The sequence below is a fragment of the Anopheles stephensi genome (assembly GCF_013141755.1).
Source record: "Anopheles stephensi strain Indian chromosome Y unlocalized genomic scaffold, UCI_ANSTEP_V1.0 chrY4, whole genome shotgun sequence".
NCBI lineage: Eukaryota > Metazoa > Arthropoda > Insecta > Diptera > Culicidae > Anopheles > Anopheles stephensi.
This window is the reverse complement of record NW_023405007.1, coordinates 25,272-51,434: the sequence shown is the minus strand read 5'-3', so window position 1 is coordinate 51,434 and position 26,163 is coordinate 25,272. Positions and strand designations below refer to the sequence as shown.

The window sequence follows — 26,163 nt, the reverse complement described above, 5'->3', positions numbered from 1 at the left end:
ATAGCTTGCAGAAGGTAAAAACAGCAGTAGATATTTTTGATAGTTTTTCAACGGAATTATATTCCATAAATATTCTAAATTAACTTAAAATTCTTATCTGAAAAGGCGAACATACTAATGGATAGCATAACCCTAGCGAAATTAGGAATTACGAACCCAAGAGTACTTAGTAAAAATGAAACAAACGCAATAATAGCAGACATACAGCATAATAACATTGACGCGAATACTGCCATAGAGAGTCTATCGTATACCATATCTATCTATCGTAATCTGACGGTTAGATACAATGATTACTATCGAGAAAATTAAACGCACGAAACGCCAACCGTTATCAAAATCATAAGATCGTGACTTTCATAACACCGATCTGGTGTGTCGGCAATCGCATAATACGTACTGACTCGTATAGGTGATATTAATTTACTGATGAATTTATACAAATCAGTAATCCACCAATGATCCTAATCGTGTGATTTTAAAGGCTATGTAATACTATGTATTGAATGTTTTGTTCTCTTTGGCAAAGCATGCCGTCGTCTTAAAATGATTACAGGAAATGTTCCGCATGTTCAGCAGAGCTGCTACCTGGCCGACAATCAAAATTTGATTGTCTTACAATTCATCGAACATTCTTTTTATCGTAAAGAAAAGTCTCTTCCTTAATTTGTCTGTGTCTCCATGTCGACTTCCTTGCGTTGTTTCAGGTGGCATTGTCCCTAAACTTACCCTTAACACATAAGATCGCCGGGGCAACTAGTCGATATACTTTTCGATCGATATACTTTTCCTGGAAAACAAGTAGCACGAATTAATTCTAGAGCTACCGTAGATGTGTTTCCTGTACTTAAGGAATTCACTCTAAAATACAGGCCCCCAAAAATTATAGTGATGGACGGAGAAAAGTCTTTCAATTCCGGTGAAGTCGTATAATTTTTAAACACCTTCAATATCAAACATTTTGTAACTGCCACTGCTAGAAGTGAAATGAATGGCACAGTCGAAAGATTTCACTCTACGCTATTGGAATTATATAGAATTTCTAAAACCGAGAATCCGCTTATGACTTCTATAGATTTGAGACAACTTTCCTTGTTCAAATATAACAATTCAGTACACTCTTGTACTAAATTTACCCCTTTGCAAATAATTACTCCTTCAAGAAACAGTTCATCGATAATTGAAAAAGTAGCTGAAAATTTGAAACACAAGCAAGGAATTGATTTAAACCACTATAATAAAAATAAAAAAGTAATAGAAATTTATGATTCAGCGCAGGCATTTATGAAAACAAAACGTAGATTGAAACAAGTTAATCCCTGTAAAAAATTTAAAATAAAGAAAATAATAGAATAACGGTTACTACAGACAATGGACAGAGAATCCATAAACAGATGGATGGATCCCCATAGCGATCGGTCAGCACGTAAAGCTAACAAAAATGGACTACGTACCCATTGTAGCGTTCGACAGAGGTACAGCTAGAATAATTAAAGGAACTTATTAATTATTATGTACACCATTTTAAAGTGTCAGAAATGCAAAACGAAATTAATTCACTGTTTACGGATTTTAAGAACGTTGAAGAGACTCAATTCCCGCCTATAATTACAGCACAATTTGAACACGTTACGGAAATGTTAAAATCCTTGATTCCAAGACGAAAGAAGTGCTGGGATACAGTTGGAACCGTCTGGAAATTTATAGCTGGTAGTCCAGACGCAAACGATTTAAGATTAATCAACTATTCAAATCTACTATTAATTAACTAATTCAGAATAATAACGCCCAAGTTATAATCAATAGGGATTTAACATCGCACTTGGAGGATAGCTTGCAGAAGGTAAAAACAGCAGTAGATATTTTTTATAGTTTTTCAACGGAATTATATTCCATAAACATTCTAATGAACTTAAAATTCTTGTCTGAAAAGGCGAACATACTAATTGATAGCATAACCCTAGCGAAATTAGGAATTACGAACCCAAGAGTACTTAGTAAAAATGAAACAAACGCAATAATAGCAGACATACAGCATAATAACATTGACGCGAATACTGCCATAGAGAGTCGATCTTATACCGTATCTATCGATCTATCGTAATCCGACGGTTAGATACAATGATTAGTATCGAGAAAATTAAACGCACGAAACGCCAACCGTTATCTAAATCATAAGATCGACATTTTCTTAACACCGATCTGGTGTGTCGGCAATCGCATAATACGTACTGACTCGTATACGTGATATTAATTTACTGATGAATTTATACAAATCAGTAATCCACCAATGATCCTAATCATGTGATTTTAAAGGCTATGTAATACTATGTATTGAATGTTTTGTTCTCTTTGGCAAAGCATGCCGTCGTCTTAAAATGATTACAGGAAATGTTCCGCATGTTCCGCAGAGCTGCTACCTGGCCGACAATCAAAATTTGATTGTCTTACAATTCATCGAACATTCTTTTTATCGTAAAGTAAAGTCTCTTCCTTAATTTGTCTGTGTCTCCATGTCGACTTCCTTGCGTTGTTTCAGGTGGCATTGTCCCTAAACTTACCCATAAGATCGCCGGGGCATCTAGTGAAGACATTATGTTTCCCTGCAGGAAACCACGGCAGATGAGCAAATCTGGCCAAAAACTCGTATCCCGTTGACTCCAGTGTGTTGTCCTAAGACGCCAAATTCTTAGCTTGACTGGAACGAACACCCTACTGAACAACAGCAGGGCTGTGCATTCCATCGCGTACAACTGCAGGTACAATAGAGAAATGGTACTTAATTAAAAATTTTAGGATAAGAGTTATGGGAAATGGTGCTCTGTCAAATCGACAAAAGTTCACCTTCTAAATACATACACCTTGGGGTAAAAAGGTAAAATAGAGTCCCAAACAAAGATTTGACAGTTCGAAAATGGTCAGGGCTATTGCACACGTGATACGTGTTTTGTCAATCGGAGGGGGGATGTTTGTTTACATTTTGCATTTGGATTGGTATCGTGCAGGGAAGTGATCGTTTATTTTCCTCAACGTTTTTATTATTTTTCACTAATGAAGCGCCTATATTGGTTGCTGTTTGGAATTATTTCAGTTATATTCTACGATACGTTAATGATACGTCGCATACATTTAGTGAAAACGTGTTTGGGCTGCGCGTAGACACTTTGCTGATTTGCTGCGTACCGGTTCAACTCCCGGTCGGATGTTTGTTACCGGAGGATGCAGAGGTGTCTGTTTAAAGCAACAGTGGCCGCACCGTAACCAGCGCTAGCATCTATGAAGATGCGCCTTAACAGCCGGCAATTCTATCAGTATGTGTTTCATACTGGTGTACCTGTGGTACAATGTGCAACTGATTTTTATCCGCCGCCGGAAGCAGCAGCATCCCGTTGGATGTTTGCTGCCGGATTATGGAGCAGAATATGTTAGCTCCTAGATGTTTCTTACCTTTGGCTAAACCGGAGAAGAGCCCCTGTTCTATATTAAAAGGAATCGCTGTGCTGTCGGCATGTGCACCATATCATACCATTGTATGATTGTGCACTTGCATGCAGACAAAATTTGTGTTGATAAATCTCGTGATAAATGTGATTAATTAGTAATAAGAGATGTGATCGTACACCTAACGCGGTCGTGTTTTAAACATATTTTAGTGTGACACATCCGAAACCGTTTTGGTACTTAGGCTCTAGTGGATCCGGGTGTGTTGTATTCTTTAACTTTTTAACGGATGTAACGTTATGCAATCACCGGAAAAGATCGGCGGAAGGCTATCATACAGAAAATTACGTACGATATTCATATATCTGTCCTGCTTTACAAGCCGTCTACCATGCTGATCGATTTCCTTGCAAGCTGGGCAGGTCATTCTATTTTAACATTACAGGATCGCAGTCTAACACATGGCGGTAGGTACCGGCTGCGTTAAGGTAAAAGGTTCGCGCCTTCGTCTCTGATTCTACTGGAATTTCGAACCGTTGAGCAGTTCGTACGTTAATGAAACGGACTGGATAGCTTACTGGCTCAACAACTAGCGCCTAACAGTGGACCTTGTGCTTGCTGAACTTGTGCTTGTAGCTCATAGTTGAATAAGACGGACAGCCTGTCTTTATCCATCAGACTCCTAATCATTTCTTTCCATCCATCCGAAGAATTTTTTTTATCAAAAATTGAATATACAAGTCGTTTCTGAATTCTGAAAAATATTTTTTTCATGCTCACCTGCCTGATCGTGTAACCAAATTCCATACCTAGGCACCACCTCTTGAAATAAAGACAAACGATGCCACTTCATACATTTTTCAGATTTTTTTCAATATCCACCAATGCAGTGTAGTCATGAAAACTGATGAGACTCTATAATAAAATGAAATGATAAAATAAGGTTTTATTGGAACACATAAGTGTTAGCAAACTGAAATGAAACATTGGATTGGTCTATTGAATTGAACTTTGGTTTTTCTAATCATTTACTCTTAGTTGTGTTATTCTAAATCCGACTCTATGCTTGGCTCCTATAGGTTGGTGGCATTTCGTGATGGGAATCGAGGTTGTTCATTAAAGACTATGTTTTCAGCAAGTATTAAGGAATTCAGTCAGTAATTTAAAATTTATACTGTCGAAGTGTCTATTTCAAAATTCCACGATAAAAGTTAGTTCTTACACCTATGGTAAGAATGAGAATAATGTTTGCTGTAGTTATTATGCTGCTAAATGTTCCGTATGTTTGCTATGCTTCTCTATGTACCACATTACCAGACAAGATACTGGGGAACTTTTTTTTGTATTCTATACATGATTCTCAGGGCAAGAACGAGTGTCCTGATTACAGCAGAAACATTGATATTCTTCCTGTATATGTATTTGAGACTTTTCTGTATTGTCTCTTATTTTTTGAGAAATGCATTTAACCCTCTCCATAAGCTATTATTTCTTAGCGTATATACAAATGCTAGTTATAATTACTTGGACGCAGAAAGGCAATTAAGTGGTTAATACTACCATGCAAATACCAAAAAAAACCCTCGAGTTTGTAAACGTGCATTTTTCAGCCCGAATGGCATACGTAAATATTCATATTGTCCGTCAGGCGTAACGAACGCTGTATATTGGATGGAATTCTCATCCATTTTAACCTGATGAAAACCGCTTTTCAAATCAAGTAAAGTGAAGTAACGCTTGTTCCCCAAATGTTCGAGACATGTTTCAATCAGTGGCAAAGGGTAGTTATCGCGAATCGTGATCTTGTTCAAAGGCCGATAATCTACACACTTTCGGATTTCCCCGTTCTTTTTTCTTACCAATACAAGTGGCGAGGCATAAGGTGAATTACTAGGACGGATTATGTTTTTCTCGAGCAAATTTCTAATAATTTCTCTAACTTGATTTCGTTCAGCGTAAGACAAACGTCTCGGCTTGCAAAATATTGGAGTGTTGTGATTCAAACTTATTTTCATTCCTTGCTCCGGTGGTAATTTTTGTTCTGAAGGAAATTTACAGTAACATTCTTCAACAGCTCTAGCTACCAAAGAGATCTGTTCCTTTAGAAGATCCTTGCCTATATCAAATGAGGGATTGGTAATGGATGAATTGTCTATAGCGCACATTTCCAGGAAAGTATTCATTGCGCAATTATCTTGAGGAAACGTCAATAATTTGGCTGGTTGTCCTTTATCTACCTGTAAATCACCCCACGATTCTTTCAGAATTCCTAAATCTCTGAGCTTCTTCACCACGTGTGTTTTCAGGGAAGGTATTTTCGATTTCAATTTATGCTTTAATAAGGCGCTTTCATCGTAAATATGACGTTTAAATATGGCTAGAGAAATGTTTAATTTCAGCATAAGGTTCCTACCTATAATAACAGGCCATGACATACAATTTTTCGGTAAGATAATAAACTCATGTATTTTTTCATTATTTTGATGTTTAATTCGACAATCAGTTTGTCTAAGCGATAGTAGCGCACTGTTACCTAAACCGCAATATCCTGAATTTTCCGGTTGTTTCAAGAGGCATGGAGGAACCAAATTTTCATTTATAAAACTTCTGGGGCTTCCTGAATCGAAAAGAGATAACACACGTGGAAGGAAACTGTTTGGCCCGCTTAAAGCTAAAAACGTAACACATACCTCCTGCATGGCTTGAATTTGTTGTAAAAAGCCCGAGTCCTCGTTTGTTGGATTCACAGCGGCGGCTGGTATTTTACTACGGCTTGGACATTCTCGATGTGAATGGCCCGTCTGTGAACACCGAAGGCACGATCCATAGGGACGTTGAGGTCGTTGACATTGGCTCTGATAATGCCCTAGCTGCAGACAGTTGTAGCACTTTATTTGCTCGCTGTTACCCGATGCGTTGCGAACATATCGTTTATCCGTTGGTGCAGATGGTGGTGGACGGCGTGATCGTATTTCTTCATATCTCTTTAGCATAGGTAGGAGATCATCCATTCGACGAGCGGCGAAACGCATAGCGGCAGTATTGACCGGATCATCTATTCCTTCGATAATGATGTCAATCAGTTCACCTTCAGGGATTTTTGCTTTTCTAGCAATGCTCTTCATATCGATGAAGTATTTGATGATCGATTCTGATGTAGACAGGCGGCGGCAACGTAACTGGTGATACACACTTTCAACAGAGTATTTTTGTTGAAAAGTGTCGACGAGCGTTTGTTTCAGAGAGCTGTAGTCGAATAGTCCCGACGAACGAGCAATTTCTTGAGCTGTCCCAGAAAGCAGTCGAAGGGTTGTTACCAGCTTCTGTTTTTCGTCAACGCTGAGCAATCCAAAAACTCTTTCCAGTTCTTCGAACCACATCACAATATCGACGCCATTTTGTCCGCTGAGCGGGGGAACCAAACTCTCGATCGTCTTAAAATCAGGTTCGTTTTTCTCTGCTTTGCTTTGTAGTTTCATCTCCGAAACTTCCTTTTGTAAGACCAGCAGCTTTTTCTCTAGCTCTAGCTGATCTATTTTTTCTTGAAGTGCGATATTTGCCACACTGTTGTCCTCGGCCAGGTTGTAGTATCCATCTCTAAATATATAAATATTATTTACATGAACTGGTAAGCGGTTGAATACATGGTTGCAACCTCGAACATATGCCTTGAAAATGCAATGTAACGTATATTTCGGAACAAAGAAGTATTTTGATGTAAGTTATGCCTCGTTCAAATGTCAACTGATTATTTACTGACTGGTTTTTCACAGAATCATTCACAAAATTTCGTACCATACACGCGAAGCTTGTCTTTACGGGTTGTTGTATTTATAAATATTGAATTCTATCATGATTTAGTTATTCTTAATATAAATTAATTTTTAAATAGAGCTCATGTCTACGATACGTTTCATCTGACTAATCAAACTAAACAAGCATCTGTTTTTGGGAATAAAACAAAAGCTTGATGTTTTAGATAAATGTGATAGTGACGTATCGTGCTTTTTTGGCATGCTATTATGCTGTTGGTACGGTCCGGGGGTGTGCAAGACTGACTATCATCCAGTTACCGGTAACAAAAATCATAGAAAGCTATATAAGGCCAAATAGACGAGTTAGAAATTGTGAATTTGGGTTTAAGTTTTTACGATCGACGATTTTGTTTTTCATTTTTTTAAATTTATAATATTACATTCTATTTATTCAATATTCATTCCAGTTTTTTATAAGGCCTTCCTTATATATTTTCAAAATTGGATTTGGCATGGAAGATGCTCAAAAAGTTGGAAAAATATGGAATAATTTATTAAATTATCTTATCAACATACTTCGGGGGAGAGCCGCGGAGAAATCTAAGAATAATGTCTTAAGAGGTGTTGTAAGAAACGTGTGCACTGCTTGATTGTTCTTTTTTGAGGGATATTTATTCCTATTCTAGACCCATAGCATGCATTCCATTAATTCATTCGATCGTGATCGCCTTCGGGAATGGCATGCCGGTTGCCTATAAGGTGCAAACAATCGGTTTACATGAATAGCTCAAATCAAGATTCTATTGTGAAAATAACACAATACACTTTTATAGTCTTCTTCTTTGGCACAACAACCTCGAGAGGTCTCGGCCTACCATTTCTGGCTTTCTGTGACTTAATTTTACCCGTAGAAAAGGTAGTCAGCCTTACGTACGGATGACTTTTATAGAAATACTTAAAAATAATTTACTGATTAAAATAGAGCAAAATAATCAGTCAATCAAAGCGAGCTAGGCACTTCACTCCTTCAATATTTGAGTCTTTTCTAGAAGCAAAACAAAAAACCCTTAAGCTCGTGTAAGTTAGTTGTGTTTTAAAAGCTGTTAATTTTGATGAATTCCTGAAACTTTATTGCTGTATTATACTTTACTTTCTATAGGTTTAGCTTTCTGAAAATTGTTTTTGCTCTTATATGGTAGGTTTCCGATTCCGAAAGGTACTCGTGGAAATCTATATTTTTAAAATGTCAAATGATCTCTACGCTTATGTATTCATCCAAAAAAAAATCTTTGGTTTCCATCAATTTTATTTTTGATACATTTTAATAGTGCAAAAAAGGAATAATTAAACTGTGTGTAGAATTGTGACGTAAGTATAACAGGTGTATTTAAAAATAAAATGTTTTATGATTTTTCAAAACTTTTTATTGATTTATTTTAGAACAAACAGGTGTTAGTATAACTCTGGTGAGGCCATATCTGAACCACTTATCTGTCCCTTGTAAATAATATTTACATGTTTGGAGATGGATACTACAACCGAAATAATAATTAACCTAACACATAATTGTGTATTTGCATGGTAATTTAACCACCCCATTGTCTTTCTCATCTCAAGCGTTTATAACTTATATTTGTACACAGTCAAATAAATAAAAGCTTCTCATGCATAAAAAAATAAATAATAGCTTATGAAGATGGTTGAAAGCGTTTCTCAAAAAAAAAAAAATGAGACAAATTCAAAACTGGTGCACATAGATATGCTTGATGAATATCAACTTTTCTGCTGCATTCACGGAATTTTTGTCTCCTTGATGTCCTGAAGTACATGATTACCTAATGAAAAAAATGCATTTTAATTTTTCAAAATTGTATCGATTCAACTTAAATTGTTAGTAAAATAAATATTTCAAATAACCTTACGTGTGTGTTTTATTTATTTATTTTTTCATTTGATTGTAATATAGTCTTCAATAGCGGAGCATAAGGTAGCACAGTATGATCCGACTTATAGATCACCTATCGGCATAAAAACTACTATAAATCTTATTCTCATACCTACCATATACGCAGAAAAATTTAAATTCAAATCGGTACAATGGTTTTGGCAAAGTGTAGCAATAAACAATGCGAGATTATTGATTTTGAATTAAATTTATTGTTTCTTTAACAAGATTTACATTTTATAGAGACTCATTTAAAAAATTCGTCTCATAGCCATAATGAATTGCAACCAAGCTATACCCAAGAATTAAGAATAACAGAGCTACAACACACCTAGCAGTAAATGTTTGAAAAAGTAGAATTTGTTAATGAATATCTTTCACATCACCCGGAAGCGCCTTTTGCCGCAAGAAGAAAAGGTTGGATTAGCCATTAACATTTAGTATGAAAATACTTTCAGAAAATTCTCAGTAAACACGTGGCTGAATGATACGCGACGAATAAACACGACTGAGAAGGCTTTGGATAAAAATCTTTCATGACATTTCATATGTTAGAAACATCAGACCATTCGCATTCCACTTTTTGGAGCGTACATATGTGTTGATTTGGTTTCACAAAAATTGGAACAAAAATTACTTGGAATAGTTTTTCTTTTGCTTTAAACATTTATGAAACGTAATGTTTCATAAAATTTAAATGATTTAGTTATTCAGGACGATGTTTCATGCTTTAATAAAAATTTATAACTTGCTTTTTGGTCGGACCCAACTGGCGTCACTTTCGGCTGTACATCCCATTGGTAGAATGATGGTGAGAACGTTGATGTAACTTAGTAACAGCATGAGCCCGCTATTGTGACTCTGGTTCTATATCAGGATAAATTAATTAATAAAGATATTGTATCTGTAAAATAAAAATTAAACAAACATCGATTTTGACATAATTAACCTATGCTATATTATGAAACCATGAGTTGCCAGTGAAGTATTGCTAATTTTATTTTTACTAGATAAGATTATCGTTTTGTAGCATTACGGCGGGGCCGTTGTACATGAATATAAAAACAAGTTTTGTTACTTAAATATCTTACAATTTATTTTACATACTGGGTAATATTTTGGACTCTTTGATCAACAGTTGGCATATGTATGTAGAACATCAACGCATTGGAATAATGTTAATGTTAGTTCGATAACGAACCGTTGTTGAACCGACCATGCGAAGGAATGGTCGATTCGGAGATCTCCGCGCAGATTCCTGGCCTTGTCAGAGTTGCTTGAATCAGGCGGCTAACCTTTTTTCCTGGAAAACCAAGAGAAGTTTTTAGCGGCGGACTCGCACTTCACTAACTCGGCGTGGACAACGGGAATGCCGTAGCTCGATCAGACGATTAACCTTTTTTCCTGGATAACCAGGAGAAGTATCTAACCGTGGTTCTTGCTTGGCTTATTTCGCCTAATTCTTCCGACGGAGTGGGGAGACACCAAAGTGCGTAACCAATTTCCGGAGGGAAGGCAAAGGTGAAACTTACCCGATTCTGTATGGATACCCAAACAATGAAACACAAGTTTCTTCGTTGAGGTCTGGATTACAAGTCGATTTTATTCTTAAAAAATCCTGTCTTATATACTAAAATTCTATGGGAAAAGAGCATGAAAAAGCATTACATCGATCTCTTTTATCCTAACTCGGTATGCCGATGCGTTTGATACCTGCCTGACGTCGGCTAGTGTAGGAGATCGTATGACCTACGCTCCTATTTATTTATCTTTTATGACCACGGGTAATGCATCGTGCTTCCGTGGTTCAGATGCGTATGCCTATTTTACTATTGCTTATTGCCTGCGCGTCGTTTGTTTATTCATCAAGTTGGTCTTTCCTTCACTGCCTTACGACCGTGCCTTGATCTTCGCGCAGGTCCTTTTTTCGTGAAACTAATCGCGCAACGATAACGTATGCGTTGGGTTCTAGCGTTAACCCTTTTCGGCCTGTGTTCTTCACTTTCGTATTTTATTACAAGGCCTGAGTTTACGATTACCATATGTCGAGATTTGTCCCTTTTTCGAGATATTTCCGATAACGCATCATAATCTTGTCGCTCTGTTAGTTTAGGGTTTTTTCCTAAAATAATATTTGCCGGTGATAATTTATCCTAAACAAAGATATTTAGTTATTTAAAGTTTTTCATCTAACTCTTACATGCCTGTCAGTTTAGCTCAATTTTATTTTGTCGCGTTCGCAACAGTTAATGTATTGAGCACTCGAGTAGTTTTTTGTGCAATAAACCAAAAAAAAGCATTGAACGATTTAACATAGTGCCGGAATTTAATAGAAGCCGGCACGTGTAGCAAGATCCTTTAACGAGCAGATTGGGAATAAATGCTAGTGAGGTTCGAAAAATAAAAGAAATACAGCAGAGATCATTTATGCGCTTCTATTTAATGTTATACGTCTGCATTCAATTAAAGTTCAATTGTTTGCTTCTTTTTTAAACAAGCAACCATTACAATAAACCGTGGTAAATAGATAGACTTTCAATTTAAATCGAGAACTAGAAAAACCAAAGTTCAATTCAATAGACCATCCAAAGTTTCATTTCAGTTTGCTAACACTTATGTGTTCGAATAAAACCTTATTTTATCATTTCATTTCATTATAATGTCTCATCAGTTTTCATGACTACACTGCATTGGTGGATATTGAAAAAATCTGATAAACGTATGAAGTGGCATTGTTTGTCTTTATTCCAAGAGGTGCTGCCTAGGTGCGGAAGTTGGTTACTAGATCAGGAAGGTGAGCATGAAAAAAATATTTTTGAAAGTTCAGAAACGACTTCTATATTCAATTTTTGATAAAATTTTTACTTTTTCTTCGGATGGATGGAAAGAAATGATTACGAGTCTGATGTATAAAGACAGGCTGTCCGTCTTATTCAACTATGAGTCTGATGTATGATGTATAAAGACAGGCTGTCCGTCTTATTCAACTATGAGCTACTGTTCAGCAAGCACAAGGTCCACTGTTAGGCGCCAGTTGTTGAGCCAGTAAGCTAGCCGGTCCGTTTAATTAACGCACGAACTGCTAAACGGTTCGAAATTCCAGTAGAATCAGAGACGAGGGCACGAACCTTTTACCTTAACGCAGCCGGTACCTACCGCCATGTGTTAGACTGCGATCCTGTAATGTTAAAATAGAATGACCTGCCCAGCTTGCAAGGAAATCGATCAGCATGGTAGACGGCTTGTAAAGCAGGACAGATATATGAATATCGTACGTAATTTTCTGTATGATAGCCTTCCGCCGATCCTTTCCGGTGATTGCATAACGTTACATCCGTTAAAAAGTTAAAGAATACAACACACTCGGATCCACTAGAGTCTAATTACCAAAACGGTTTCGGATGTCTCACATTAAAATATGTTTAAAACACGACCGCGTTAGGTGTACGATCACATCTTTTATTACTGATTAATCACATTTATCACGAGATTTATCAACACAAATTTTGTCTGCATGCAAGTGCACAATCATACAATGGTATGATATGGTGCACATGCCGACAGCACAGCGATTCCTTTTAATATAGAACAGGGGCTCTTCTCCGGTTTAGCCAAAGGTAAGAAACATCTAGGAGCTAACCTATACTGCTCCATAATCCGGCAGCAAACATCCAACGGGATGCTGCTGCTTCCGGCGATGGAAAGAATTCGGTTGCACATTGTACCACCAGTACACCAGTATGAAACGCATACTGATAGAATTGCCGGCTGTTAAGGCGCATCGTCATAGATGCTAGCGCTGGTTACGGTGCGGCCACTGTTGCTTTAAACAGCCACCTCTGCATCCTCCGGTAACAAACATCCGACCGGCAGTTGAACCGGTCCGCAGCAAAGCAGAAAAGTGTCCACGCGCAGCCTAAACACGTTTTCACTAAATGTATGCGACGTATCATTAACGTATCGTAGAATATAACTGAAATAATTCCAAACAGCAACCAATAAAGGCGCATAATTAGTCACAAATCTTAAAAAAGGTCGAGGAAAATAAACGATCACTTCCCTGCACAATAACAATCCAAATGCAAAATGTAAACAAACATCCCCCCTCCGATTGACAAAACACGCAGCGCGTGTGCAATAGACCTGACCATTTTCGAACTGTCAAATCTTTGTTTGGGACTCTATTTTACCTTTTTACCAAGATGTATGTATTTAGAAGGTGGATTTTTATCGATTTGACAGGGCGACATTTTAGTCGAGTTATGTCAGAGTTTGTTTACAAAAACATATGGTATGGGGCAACAAACATGAACAAACAGCCTCGATTCTCAATCCCTTGAGCAATTTCGCTAATTTATGGGTCATTTTCGCATATCAAATGTTGTTCCACAGAAGATTGACGATATTTGGTTGCATTTTTCGTCAAAAAATCGCAAGCGATACCACCACCGGCGCCTCCTCCGACGCTGCCATCACTCTTCTCAATACCCTTCCCCTTGATCACCAAAGAACTGTTATGTCAGGTCGAGAAAAATTTGCTCTAAACAACTCTACCTTCTATATCCATATACCTTGCTTTTTACCCACCTTGGTTGTGCCTGGGCATTTATGTCACTGTAGAAGTGTCGAGCTGTCATTCTGTGCGCGTGGCACTCTGTGCAAAGTGCGCTCCGTTTTTATTTGGTAAGAAAAAGGTCGTAAAATTGTGCTTGAACCACCGGATATTGTGCACAATGAAGGTAAAATGTAAAAAAGTGAAAACGGCTCCGAAATCGGTGAAATAAAGTGTATAAAAGTGGCACATGGTTCCAGCACATAAGTGCGGTAAGCAGACTCAGATGGACACAGTTTCCCCGGTGATAGTGAAGCGATCGGAGAGCGGTTTGTGTTTCAATTTAGTGATAAATGGCCAATAAAGTGGCTTCAGTGAAGAAACTGTGGATTTCCGCTGCTTTTAGGACGAAATGTAGCGTGTGTAAGTTGTAGGCCACACCAACAACAACAACAACAACCGTGAAAGTGGGTTGGCACTCAATTTCTCGGGATTTCCGGTTTGGAAGTGAGTGAAAACGGTCGATAAGGAGGCCAAAATGTTGCGCAAGCCGAAAACGGGGTAAAAATCGGCCAACTAGTGCGAAAGCTACGCGGTCCAAAAAGTGCATCAGTAGTGCACTGTGCATCAGTGGTGGGGGGAAGCAGTGTCGGGTGTTTGTTTTTGCGGCCAATTTCGCACGGATCGGTCCGGAAGCGGTCCTTTCCGGCGTGGTAGTGTGCAATCAATTCAACGAACCCAAAAAAACCGCAGTGAAATAAGTCTTAAGTAGGCTAAATAAGTGAAAAAACGGAGAAGGCAGAAGTGTGACAGTAGTGTGACAGCACCACGTGGCGGATATACCGCGTTTAATGCAAAAGTGTAAATAACTTGCTCATTTATGGATCGAATTGATTGCGGTTTGAATTTTAGTGATGTGAACCGATTGTGAAATCCGTTTCCGTCGGAAAAACGGTGGAAATTCGAACATTTATGGAAATCGTTAATTTGGCGTTTTCGGCTTCCGAATTTTGACACAAGCAAAAACGGATTCCTATCAGACAAAAATCGCCAGTACCCAAGCGACAAAAAATAAAGCTGCTCGAATTGCAAGCAGCTTTTCTGGTAAAATCGGAAATGTGTCGGAATAGCTGTTGGTGGCTGGGAGGGTTTGCTGGGACATGTTATAGGTGCTCAAAACTGCTCGAATTTGGTGATTTGAGCCAAAAGTGCCAGGTATACTTTGGTGTAAGATTATTCGTCACAGCGTCTTAGTGAGTGGATTTGAGATCGCGAAAAGTGCTCGATTTTTTTCGAGCGTTTTTGAATTAATCAAAGCGTTTGCGAGTGCTGCTTTGTTATTTGAATTATTCGGTAGCTTTAAAAAAACTGCTCTAAACTGCTCGAATATCCAGACAGGTGCATATAGTGCATGATATATACGTTGGAGTGTGTGTTTACTGGTTCAGAGTGGCTCTAAGAGTAAAATGAAGTGTGCGATAAGTGCTCGATTTTTAAGCACTGCTGGAGTGACACAAATCATCGGTAAGTTCGTGTATTGGTGTTTGTGATGCTAGGTAGGGCTAGAATAACTGCTTGAAACTGCTCGAATTTGCTGAAGGTGTTTGGTAGTGACCGTGCAGGTGACAGTTGTGCTAGGAAGGGGCTTTAACTAATCGTATTGCGGTCAGTGCTCGTCACTGACGTCATTGATTGCGTCATTTCAGGATTACGACGGATACCGGCATTTAAACGCTAATTGGGTGGTCGGATGGGTCGCTGTATGTAAGTATTGTGGTAACCGTTTTATGTTTTCGCCTTGCTGCTGTTCAAAGCAAAAGTTTTATTGTTCAAGCCGAACTCGCAATGTGAACCCCATTTTCCGTTTGGTTACTTTTTTGGCTGGTTAAAGGTAATGATAATCAGTAAATTGCACATTTTTTCCAAATGCAATGTATCTATCCATGTATTTACTAATTTAAGATGGATGCGAAGAGCTGGACGGTAATAGTAACGAACAAATACAGTCAGCGATAGCAAAGGAGATGTTGCGGAAGCGTATAACAGCCCTGGGGGTCCAGATGGATGTGATGAATGAGAGAATGGACAAACTCATCGCAATGTCGCAGCAAGGGGAGAAGAGCCAGGTCGTTTCTAATACTAGCCCACCTTAGCCACCTGTTACCACCTCTGAGACAACATCGCTGCTGTAAATTATAAGCAACGTGCGGGCGACGCCCTCTAAGTAATGATATGGCTAAGCCTTTTTTATTGTATGCAGTGACGGATAATAGAATAAGACCACTTCTATACCCGATTTTCAAACAACTGCTTTCAATATTTTTACAAAGTATGATTATAATTGTTTGCATCATTATTATTAGTATTATTAAACAAAACTTTGGAAAAAGCATCCTCAACATATTTTGTTTTTTTTTTGTCAAAAATTCACAAAACATTGACATCTATCGCGAAGCCAGTCAATAAAAATAAACCACTGGTTTGGTTATATCGACCAATATATTTATCTACTCGAATTGGCATCGCGAACGCCTACCGCTCACGAGTCGATAAAAAGATAACGATCGATATAAATACTGATCGAGTAGTTACGCTATCTGTCAAATTGGCTGTCAAATCTCTGGTTTGTTTACAAATAGCAGTACAAGATTGTTATTGCTAGTGGGAAACGTTTGGTTAAAAATGTTTATTGCATTATTTTTAACGGATGATGGTGATGATGATCATACAAATCTTGCAGCATACTGAAGGCATTTGTTACCAGGCATTTTGAATTACCAGATAAAACGTAAGTGAAAACATGTGTGGTGGAAGTGACCATCGATTGCATTGATACGTGGAAGGATGCTAGGAGGTGTACACCCTGAAGACGGCAGTGGTTTACAGTATGGCTAGTCAGGTGGTTACTGGCTCTAGTTCCCGGAGAAGCGCACACTGAACTTTGATGAAGAGCCTTCCGAAGGGTGTCGCAGAGCGCGTGTCGTATGTCGGGTGCGTGCGTGGCCCGGTATTAGGAGATTGAGTGTTCCGTTGGTCATTACGTTACTGGTAGCTTGCCAGCAACTTAAATTATGCGTGTTGTGTACTAATCCTTGTTGGATGAACAGCCGTTGCCTATTTTTAAGAGTGTTCATGATTTTAAGTTTTTCAATATTATTACATTACATGTTGATTGTTTAGATTTATTCAAAATTCGAAATTCATTGAAATTCTCGGCAAAATCATGAGAAATTTTTTGACGTAGCACATAAAGAGTACAATTTTTTTTCCTAAATCTAACGTAAGCTCTCAAATCCGACTCCGTACCGTTTATCAACTGGTTCGTGGCAGTAGATAAATATATCGATCGGTAGTGCCAAACTGTGTCGTTCGCGATGCAAATTAACGACTTTTTTAACCACTGCTCGACTTTTTCCTCACGATTTGTATGACGGGCATGACAGTTGTTACCATCGTTTTACGGGTTGACAAATTTGTTGCGTTGCGATACCATTCCGCCATGATAGTCGTTATATCGATCGATATATTTATCGACTGATGGTTAATTTGGTTGGCGATAGGTGTCATTGAGTAAAAAAACTTCAATGGAGTTAACAAAAATTGAGACTCAAAACAATTCAACTTTTTTATAACAAAGCTAGACTATGTGAAGGTTGATAATACAAAAGAGCGGATGTCCAGGACTATAAAAAAATTTGGTCGATTTTTAAGTGTGATGAATAGGTTTACTTTATTGTATAAAATGTTTTGGTCATAGTGTCATGAGAGTAACACAACGATGCTTAAAATCGATATATCGTTTGATTCAATGATTTTTTTTTTTTTTGCATTTTTGCTGACATCTGAAACTAAATTTTGCAGAAAAAAACTTAGTTGATCCTTTGAAATTTGGCTCCATAGCCTCAGCTTTACGTTCGTTAAACATCAAGCCTGACAATGTATAATTTATCAAAAACTGATTTAAATTCCTTTGAAATTCAGTATTTTGAATCACGTATCTAATAATTGTATCATTCACCGTTCTCACCGCTCTTTCAGCTTAGCCATTAGATTGTGGGTGGTAAGGTGGTGATTTGCTGACTTTAATACCTTATGAATGTTACGTTGATTTTTACTTCCCTGAGTTGAATAGAGGCCCATTGTCTAACACTATTTTTCCTGGCATTCCTAAACATGTAAAAAATGTATCTTGCTCTTGGATGAAAAGCTCTGCTCTGATACTTGTCATGATTTTAGCTTCTGTAAACAACGTTAAATTTAACTTTACTTTGCTTTAAGGCAGAAGTCCGACACAAACAACGATCTTGTCCGTTCGGCAGGCGGTTTCTGAATGCCCAGCCGCCGGGACGTTTTCTATGTATTTCCACTTGACATTTCTACATCAAGATGTGTACAGATATATACAAACATAAGGTACTTATAAGAATGGGGGCCTACACTTGCATGAATTTCGTGAATCTATCTACAACTATCACTAGTGAGCTATTCTCGAAGAAACAAAAATCTACGAGTATTCGCTCAAGTGGACTTAAATTTTCTTGCCATTTTGTTGTGAATGCTTCTTTCAGTATTATTTGTCTGGAATGACAAATTAGAGAAAAATAATGACGTTGTTCGATAGCTCTACTGGTTTCTTTCGGATCGTTGCTGTGACTCGCTTGGGGTTTACCTTAAGACTAAAATTACAAATGTATTCTATCTTATTTTATTTACAATATTACACGAATACTAATGCCTATCCTGAACCTGAACTATACAAATATATTTACATTAAATTCATGTTAATCGGGTTGCCTACTCATATGCGCAACATTCCCGACCGCCCAAAATTCCCAATTTTAATCGTAACTATCAATATCCTCTCACTTTCATTTTCGAACTAACTAGCCTTAATTCTTAATTTCCTTCCTTTGAAATTGCAACTCTCATTTTAAACAATATTTCCTCCCAATCGTAGTTCCTCAAAATTTAAATTTCGCATTATTCTCACTTCATTTCTTATGTTGATTATTCATTCCTTTCAATTATTTGAAACATAAGTTCCCTCTCTCTATCTCTCTCTCTCTCTCTTGGTCAATGTTATTCAACCGGCAAAATACATATTCTTGCAACTGGTCTTTTCATATCAGTTGTATTAGCGGTTCTTAACGTTACCACACGTACTACTCCGTCACTGCCTGGATGAACTGCTGTAATTCGAGCAAGCGGCCACTTTGTTGGCGGTACGTTGTCCTCACGCAACAAAACCAGCATACCGGGCACTATTGTTGTTGCCGAGCTATTCCATTTCGTTCTCGCCTGGAGCTGTTGCAGATACTTTGTCTTCCATCTAACCCAAAACTGCTGCACTCGTTTTTGAACCAAACGCCAATGATTCAGTCGGTTATCTGGAACGTTCTTCAAATCGATTAAGATCATTCTGCCAAATCGTCTCGAGCAAGTCAGGTTTGGTATCGGCTCCACTAAAAACGTAAAAAATTGTGTGTAAAATTATTTGTCCGTTGTGCTTCCCTGCATCAATCGTTTGTTTGTGTATCATTCTATCCGTACTTACCATCTCCTTGCTTTAACGGTTGTTGTATGTGTCCTAATTTGGTCGATTTTGTTTAGCCTCGCTCAGCTGTTTGTTGTTGTTTATTCCGTGGGCTTGTGTGTTGCGCTGTGTGTGTAAATGGCTCCTGTGTGTTCGGCCTGTGCAGCGGATGCCTCCGTGGCCAATGATGTGCTGTGCTGCTGCTTTTGTGATGCGGTTTGTCATAGAAACTGCACCTCAGTTCCTGATGCCGTTCTTCAATGCATCAGCCCTTACCAAAATGTCCACTGGAGCTGTTCCACTTGCACTGTAACCGTTGAAAACCGCCGCAGATTGCCCACGAAAGATGGTAGCTTCCAAGCGGGCTTCCAGACGGCGCTAGATTCCATTGTCGCGTCGCTCAAAGACGCCATTCTGCAGCCTCTCACTAGGGAGATTCGCTCTCTGCTATCTCCTCGGAAGGCCGGCTTAACTCTTGTCTCTCACCAACCAGGTACTGATCATGGTGCGCCCACCTCCTCTCCGATCAGGCTTCCTCCTATCCTTAGCACCGACCGTCCTTCTTCCTATGCCGCGATTGCAGGACAAACCCCCGCTCCGAGCCTTGTCGGAATTTCGGGCACAAATGCGGTGACGTCACCTAATCTAGTAGCGACTCAAGCGCGTAATCCTCGCAGATTTTGGTTGCACCTCCTTGGAGTTGCACACCATATCACGACCGACCAAGTGAGAGCATCGGTGATACGCCGTCTCAACACCGAGGACGTGCTTGCTTTCTCTCTCTTGGCTAGAGGTGTTGATCCAGCTTCTCGACGCTCTCTTTCTTTTAAAGTGCGTGTTCCAGATTCCTGTCGTGAGTTGGCTCTCTCCCCTGAAACGTGGCCTATTGGCATCCGTGTGAGAGAGTTTATCACCGCTACTCATCACGATCCAGTTAGACGTCCACCGGCTCCATACAGTACTCCTGTTTTAACAGCTAGTAACTCTCTCATCGCCGCTCGACACCGTCATAGAGAGGCTCCCTACATCAACCGCACTCAGCCTCTCCACAGCACACCTTCCTCTCCTGGACACAGTTCGGACTTGACTTTGATCCACGCTACACCACTCACTTCACTTCCTCATCCCGCTCCCCCTAGCAAGCGTAAGAGAGTTCTAACTTGTAGTCCCCATCAGCAAACATTGGACCAATTCTTTCGTGCATAATTCGGCGCCCAGGAAAAAAATTTATGCATACTATCAGAACGTGCGGGGTCTCCGCACGAAACTCATTAACTTCCACCAGGCCTTTGCTGAATCTGACATATGTGTCCTGACCGAAACCTGGCTTGATGATTCGATCCCATCGTCGCTTCTTTTCGATGAAAACTTTATCATCTTTAGATGCGACCGCAACAATAGGAATAGCAACCTTTCGCGTGGTGGTGGTGTGCTTATTGCATGCTCATCACAACTTGCGGTCTCGTCGATCTCGTCACCATGCGCATCGTTGGAGGCGGTGTGGGTTCGCATCAACCTGGGGACCTCGCACCTGTACCTTGGAGCCATCTACATTCCGCCATACAGCAGCTCATCCTCATCTGTAATTGATGATTTGATGGAGGGCATCGGTGTAGTCCTGGGGCGCATGCGCTCCGAAGATAAAATTATGATTTTTGGCGACTTCAACATGCCGGGCATCTCGTGGACTGCTGATCCCCATAATAAACTGTGGCTTTATCCTTCCGATTTTAGGCAGCGGGATACGACGTTCATTGACGGTCTGAACTTTAACCACTTGAAGCAACTCTCAGGGGTAACTAACGGTAACGGACGTCAACTGGACCTGATATTTGGCAATTCCGCTGCAGCCGCGATCTGTGATTCAGTACACCGAGTGTCTTTGACGATTATTCCCGAGGACGCTTATCATCCAGCATTGGAGACGTGCATCACCGTCATCGCGTCGCCCTCTGATCGTCCGTCTCGTTTAGTTTTGACGCGTGAGCTGAACTTCAGGAAGCTCGACAACAGAAAATTTATTCGTCTCATCTCGACATACGACTGGAGCTCCCTGGACGCTGCTCCTAGTATTGACGAGGCTGTAGCCAAGTTTACGTCTGTGATTTTGTCTTTCCTCTCCCAGTGTTGTCCCTTTCGGACCCCTCCTCCAAATCCCTTGTGGTCAGATAGACACCTTCGTTCACTTAAGGCGGATCTTAAGCGTGCGCTTCGTGCGTATCGAATGCACCGCTCCACTTTTCACCTGCGTGTCTTCAAATACGCAGCATCTGCTCATCGCAGTTATAACAGGATCCGCCTTCGTACCCATAACGCGCGCATTCAATCCCATCTTTATACAAATCCTAGGTCATTCTGGAGATACGCCAATAGACAACGTGGATCCTCCGGTATTCCAACAAATATGTCTTTGGGCGATTGCTCTGCTTCCTCCCCGTTGGAAATATCTAATTTGTTTGCGCATCACTTCGATGGTCTTTTTGTTGATCCGACCCACTCTACTGCGTCTCTTGTGGCTGGGCTCTCGAGTGTTCCTCGGGACTGTATTAACGCTCATTCGGTGCATATCGACGAGCAGATGGTGCTCACTGCACTTTGTCAGCTTAAGCGCTCCTTCTCTCCTGGTCCTGACGGCATCCCTTCTTCTGCACTCATTGACGCTAGAGAGGCGATTGCTCCTGTGTTGATTCGCCTATTCACTAGGTCGGTTGATACAGGAGTTTTTCCCTCTCTTTGGAGATCAGCTTGGCTGATCCCAGTCTTTAAGAAAGGTTGCCGGACGTCCCCCTTAAATTATCGAGGCATCTCCATCCTCTGTGCAGCGTCCAAAGTCCTCGAGTCTGTGATCTACTCTTCTATCCTTCCTATTGTTTCCCCGTTAATCCCATCCTCCCAGCACGGTTTCGTGCCGAGACGCTCTACCCTGTCGAACCTTATGTCGTTGATGATCGATCTGTTTGCGCACACAGCCGCTGGTAGGCAGGTTGACGTCATCTACACAGATTTCAAAGCTGCGTTCGACTGTTTGTCGCATCAATTGCTTAATGCAAAGCTCGAGCGAATGGGTTTCGGTGGAGCCCTTCTTCTCTGGCTCTGTTCCTTTTTGAAGGACCGGTCGTACAGGGTAAGGGTGGATGGGGCTCTGTCGGACCCGTTCATCAGCAAATCTGGGGTTCCTCAGGGTAGTGTCTTGAGTCCTTTATTGTTTTCACTCTTCATCGCCGATTGCATTCAATCGCTTCCCCCTAACGGTTGTTTGTTGTATGCCGACGATGTCAAGTTTTATCTTCCTGTGTCTTCGTCCCGCGACTCCCGCTCCCTCCAATCCCACATAGATGCTTTCGCTGGCTAGTGCATATCAAACGGGCTCGTTCTTTGTGTCTCGAAGTGCTGTGTAATTTCGTTTGGTCGCTCTTCTTCCAAATATTTACACCAGTATCGGCTCTACGACTCAACACTTCCGCGAGTTTCCTTGGTCAGGGACCTTGGGGTGTGGCTGGACGACAAATTGTCCTTCGAGCCGCATCTCAACTCGGTCCTTGAGCGGGCTAGCAAGGTGTTGGGTCTAATCTCTCGTATGTCTACTGAGATTCGAGACCCGTTATGCCTGAGAGCGCTGTATTGTTGCTGGGTGCGTCCCATCCTGGAGTACGCCAGTGTTGTATGGTCCCCCGCTGGTGTCACCGCTATGAACAGGTTGGAGAGGGTGCAGAGGAAATATACGCGGATAGCCGCTAGACGTTTACTGAACGACCCCAGCACAACCTTACCTTCTTATTCGGAGCGGTGCCAGCTGCTGGGTTTGGTTAAGCTGGAGGATCGTCATGGTCATGCTCGCAAGTTATTTATTGCCAACATCCTGCTTTCCAACATTGACTCCCCCGCCCTTGTGGCAACTATCCCTTTATATGTCCCCTCCCATCGCTTACGCGTACGTCCTCCCCTGCTTATCCCTTTTTATCGTACGTGGTTTTCCCAGAGCGATCCATGGATGCGCGCGTTATTAGCATTCAATTCGGTTGGTGATCTGTTTGACCACAATATCTCCATTAATTGTTTCCGCTCCCGTCTTTTGTCCTCTTCATCCTAAAATCTGTTTTTCTTTTCCTCACTAGCCATCTCTGTCTGCACCCTATATCCTCCTTACGTGTTATGTATGTTTAGTTATAAGATAAATTGACTTTGTAAAGCCCTTGAGGCAAACAATTTGAAAAAAAAACAAAAATTAAGATTCAAATCGATATTAAGAAGATGAGATCCAGTTAAAAAATGTAATGGCGTTAGTGCTTCATAATCTGAAGGGTCACTCGATAATGGTGTGATCGGCCTAGAGTTCAAACACGATTCTATTTCCGCAGGAACTGTTGTCATGTCTTCGTATGATGCTGGATCATTCCCAAGAACTCTAACTTAGTAAAATTTCATAGACTTCACGGCCGCTTCCCACAATCCTCCAAAATGAGGGGCCCCAGGTGGGATGAATTTCCACCTAATTCTGTTTTCTGCGCTCCAAGACTGAATCTCCTCCTTCTGCTTCGGCGATTGAAAAAGCTCATACAGTTGACGTAGCTCGTTTGCAGCCCCCTTGAAGTTGGTGCCGTTGTCCGACTGCAACTCCGTTACTAAACCTCGTCGCGCTACAAATCTTTGAAGAGCAGCCAAAAACGCAGCAGTACTCAAATCAGACACTAATTCGAGATGGACGGCACGAGTCACAAAGCACACAAACACTGCCACAAATGCTTTGGTAGGAGCTCCTCTTCGATGCTGGGCCTTGATCCAAACTGGACCGCAATAGTCCACTCCTGATATTGCGAATGCCTCTGTCACTCGATTCCCTGGAAGGTCAGCCATTGGTTGGTTCACTTGCCTCGGCTTGCATTTGAAGCATCTCACACATTTATGACAAACTTGCTTCACAATAGATTTTGCACCAAGTAACCAATACCGTTGTCTTATTGCTGTTAACGTTGCTTGTGTACCAGTATGTAGGAGCTTAAGGTGATAATGTTTCGCCAACAGTTTTCCCAGCACATGATCCTTGGGAACAGCTACAGGATTGTTTGCGTCCATGCCTAATAGCGAGTTTTGGAGCCTTCCCTTTAGCCTGATGATTCCTTCAGCGTCGATGAACGGATTATATCCTCTCAGTGGGGATGATCGCGGTATTTCTTTCCCATGCCCAAAACATTTGATCTCCTTCTCGAAACGCTGCAGTTGTGCTAATCGAAACAGTAGTCGTTCTGATCACAGCCGTTCTTCAGTGGTGAGAAAGAGCGTATCGTGGTTAATAACTGAAGATTCAAGTTTCTGCTTCCTTCTTTAAACGCGTTTGCACGCCTTGTAGGAATCTCTGGCAATACCCCACAACGAGCCGAAGCTTGGTAAAGGATGAAAAGCGATCGAACAGCCAGTCAATGAAATTCTCTTCACTGCATGAAGAGACAATTAAATCCACCTTACGTTCTTCGCCTGTGGTTATTGCTCTTACATCGGGCAATTCTGGCCATTTATCTCCAGCTTCCGATAGCCACTTTGGCCCCGACCACCATAGCGCAGAAGCGACTAATCGACTCGGCTCGCAACCTCTCGATATCAAATCGGCTGTATTCTCCACACCCGGAACATGTCGCCAAATACAGGCAGCGGTCAATAGCTTGATCTTTGCCGTGCGGTTGCCGACAAACGTCTTCCAAAGATGATGAGGGGACTGAATCCAATGCCACGTTGTCATAGAGTCAGTCCACAGGAAACAAGGGCCTTCACGTAATCGTCCCTTCCTCACGAAATCCCATAATCGGCTTCCCAACAACGCTGCACACAACTCCAGTCTGGCAATCGTTAACCGCTTTGCTAATGGTGCCACCTTGGATCGCGAAATCAGCAGCTGTACTATTACTTCTCCCGTTGTCGATTCGCTCCTCACGTAGATACAGGCTCTATATCGCTTTTCAGAAGCATCACAGAATATGTGATACTGAATTGCCTCGCTCGCACACACCAACCTTGGAAGCTTAACGTCTTGCAGCACATGAAATTCATTCGCCAGATTCATCCATTCACGGCACAAACTCTCCGGTAGTTCCTTGTCCCAAGGCCAGGAATTTCCATTAACATATTTCAGTCTCCAGAGTTGCTGCATGAAGATATTTGCCACCATCTAAACGGGGTCCACAAATCCCAAAGGGTCGTAAATCCTTGCAATTGCTCCCATTACATTTCTCTTTGTCAATGAAGCGGAAACCATGATCTTAGGAGCACGTACTCTTACAACGTCTGTATTGGCTTGGCACGATCTTCTTCCGGAATTCCATCTAACGCAGTCCTGCTATTTGATGCCCATTTCCGAAGTTTAAAACCCGCTCCAGCCAACAGTTCAACCACCTGCTCGCGAATGCTTTGAGCTCTTTCCGTTGACTCAGCTCCTGAGATGAGGTCATCCTTGTAGAAGTCGTTAAACCATTTCATTGCATCCGGAAATTTGCCCATGCTGTTCTCAAATGCTCTCCGAAGAGTTCGTATGGCCAAATACGGAGCACACGCTGTACCATACGTAACCGTGTTGAGTCGATACATGCTCACAGGATCTGCTTCGTTAGACCGCCAAAAAATGCGCTGCAAGTCTCTATCCTTCTCCTCCACTAATACCTGACAGTAAATTTTCTCCACATCGGCTACCATGGCTACCTTATAAAAGAGAAAACGCATCAGGATAGATACAATGTCATCCTGCAGTTGTGGCCCGATCAATAGGATGTCGTTCAACGATTTTCCACTGTCTGTTCTACATGAGCCATCAAACACGACTCTGCATTTTGTTGTACTGCTGTCAAGCTTCAATACGGCATGATGAGGTAAATAGTATTTTATACCTTGGTTTCCATTCTTCTCATCTGCTATTCTCGTCATATGACCAAGCTGAATGTACTCTTCCATG

General features: G+C 40.7%; 1 protein-coding gene and 1 long non-coding RNA gene across 3 annotated transcripts; one reads left to right on the top strand and one right to left on the bottom strand.

The window, feature by feature from the left end:
- Positions 1-5,959: 5,959 nt before the first annotated feature.
- On the bottom strand, positions 5,960-6,636 carry LOC118515214. The gene is made up of 2 exons (XM_036061908.1): positions 6,132-6,636; positions 5,960-6,058 (listed from the first exon to the last, which is right to left on the bottom strand). Exons 1-2 carry the CDS (start codon positions 6,564-6,566, stop codon positions 6,038-6,040), a joined length of 456 nt encoding a protein of 151 aa, XP_035917801.1. The 5' UTR covers positions 6,567-6,636; the 3' UTR covers positions 5,960-6,037.
- Positions 6,637-15,173: 8,537 nt separating this feature from the next.
- LOC118515216 lies at positions 15,174-15,698 on the top strand. Of its 2 annotated transcripts, none has more exons than XR_004906982.1 (3): positions 15,174-15,217; positions 15,364-15,457; positions 15,656-15,698. It is a non-coding gene; the product is annotated as an uncharacterized LOC118515216 (long non-coding RNA). The 2 variants fall into 2 exon arrangements; XR_004906983.1 differs by lacking the exon at positions 15,656-15,698 and adding an exon at positions 15,528-15,565.
- The last annotated feature ends 10,465 nt before the right edge of the window (positions 15,699-26,163 follow it).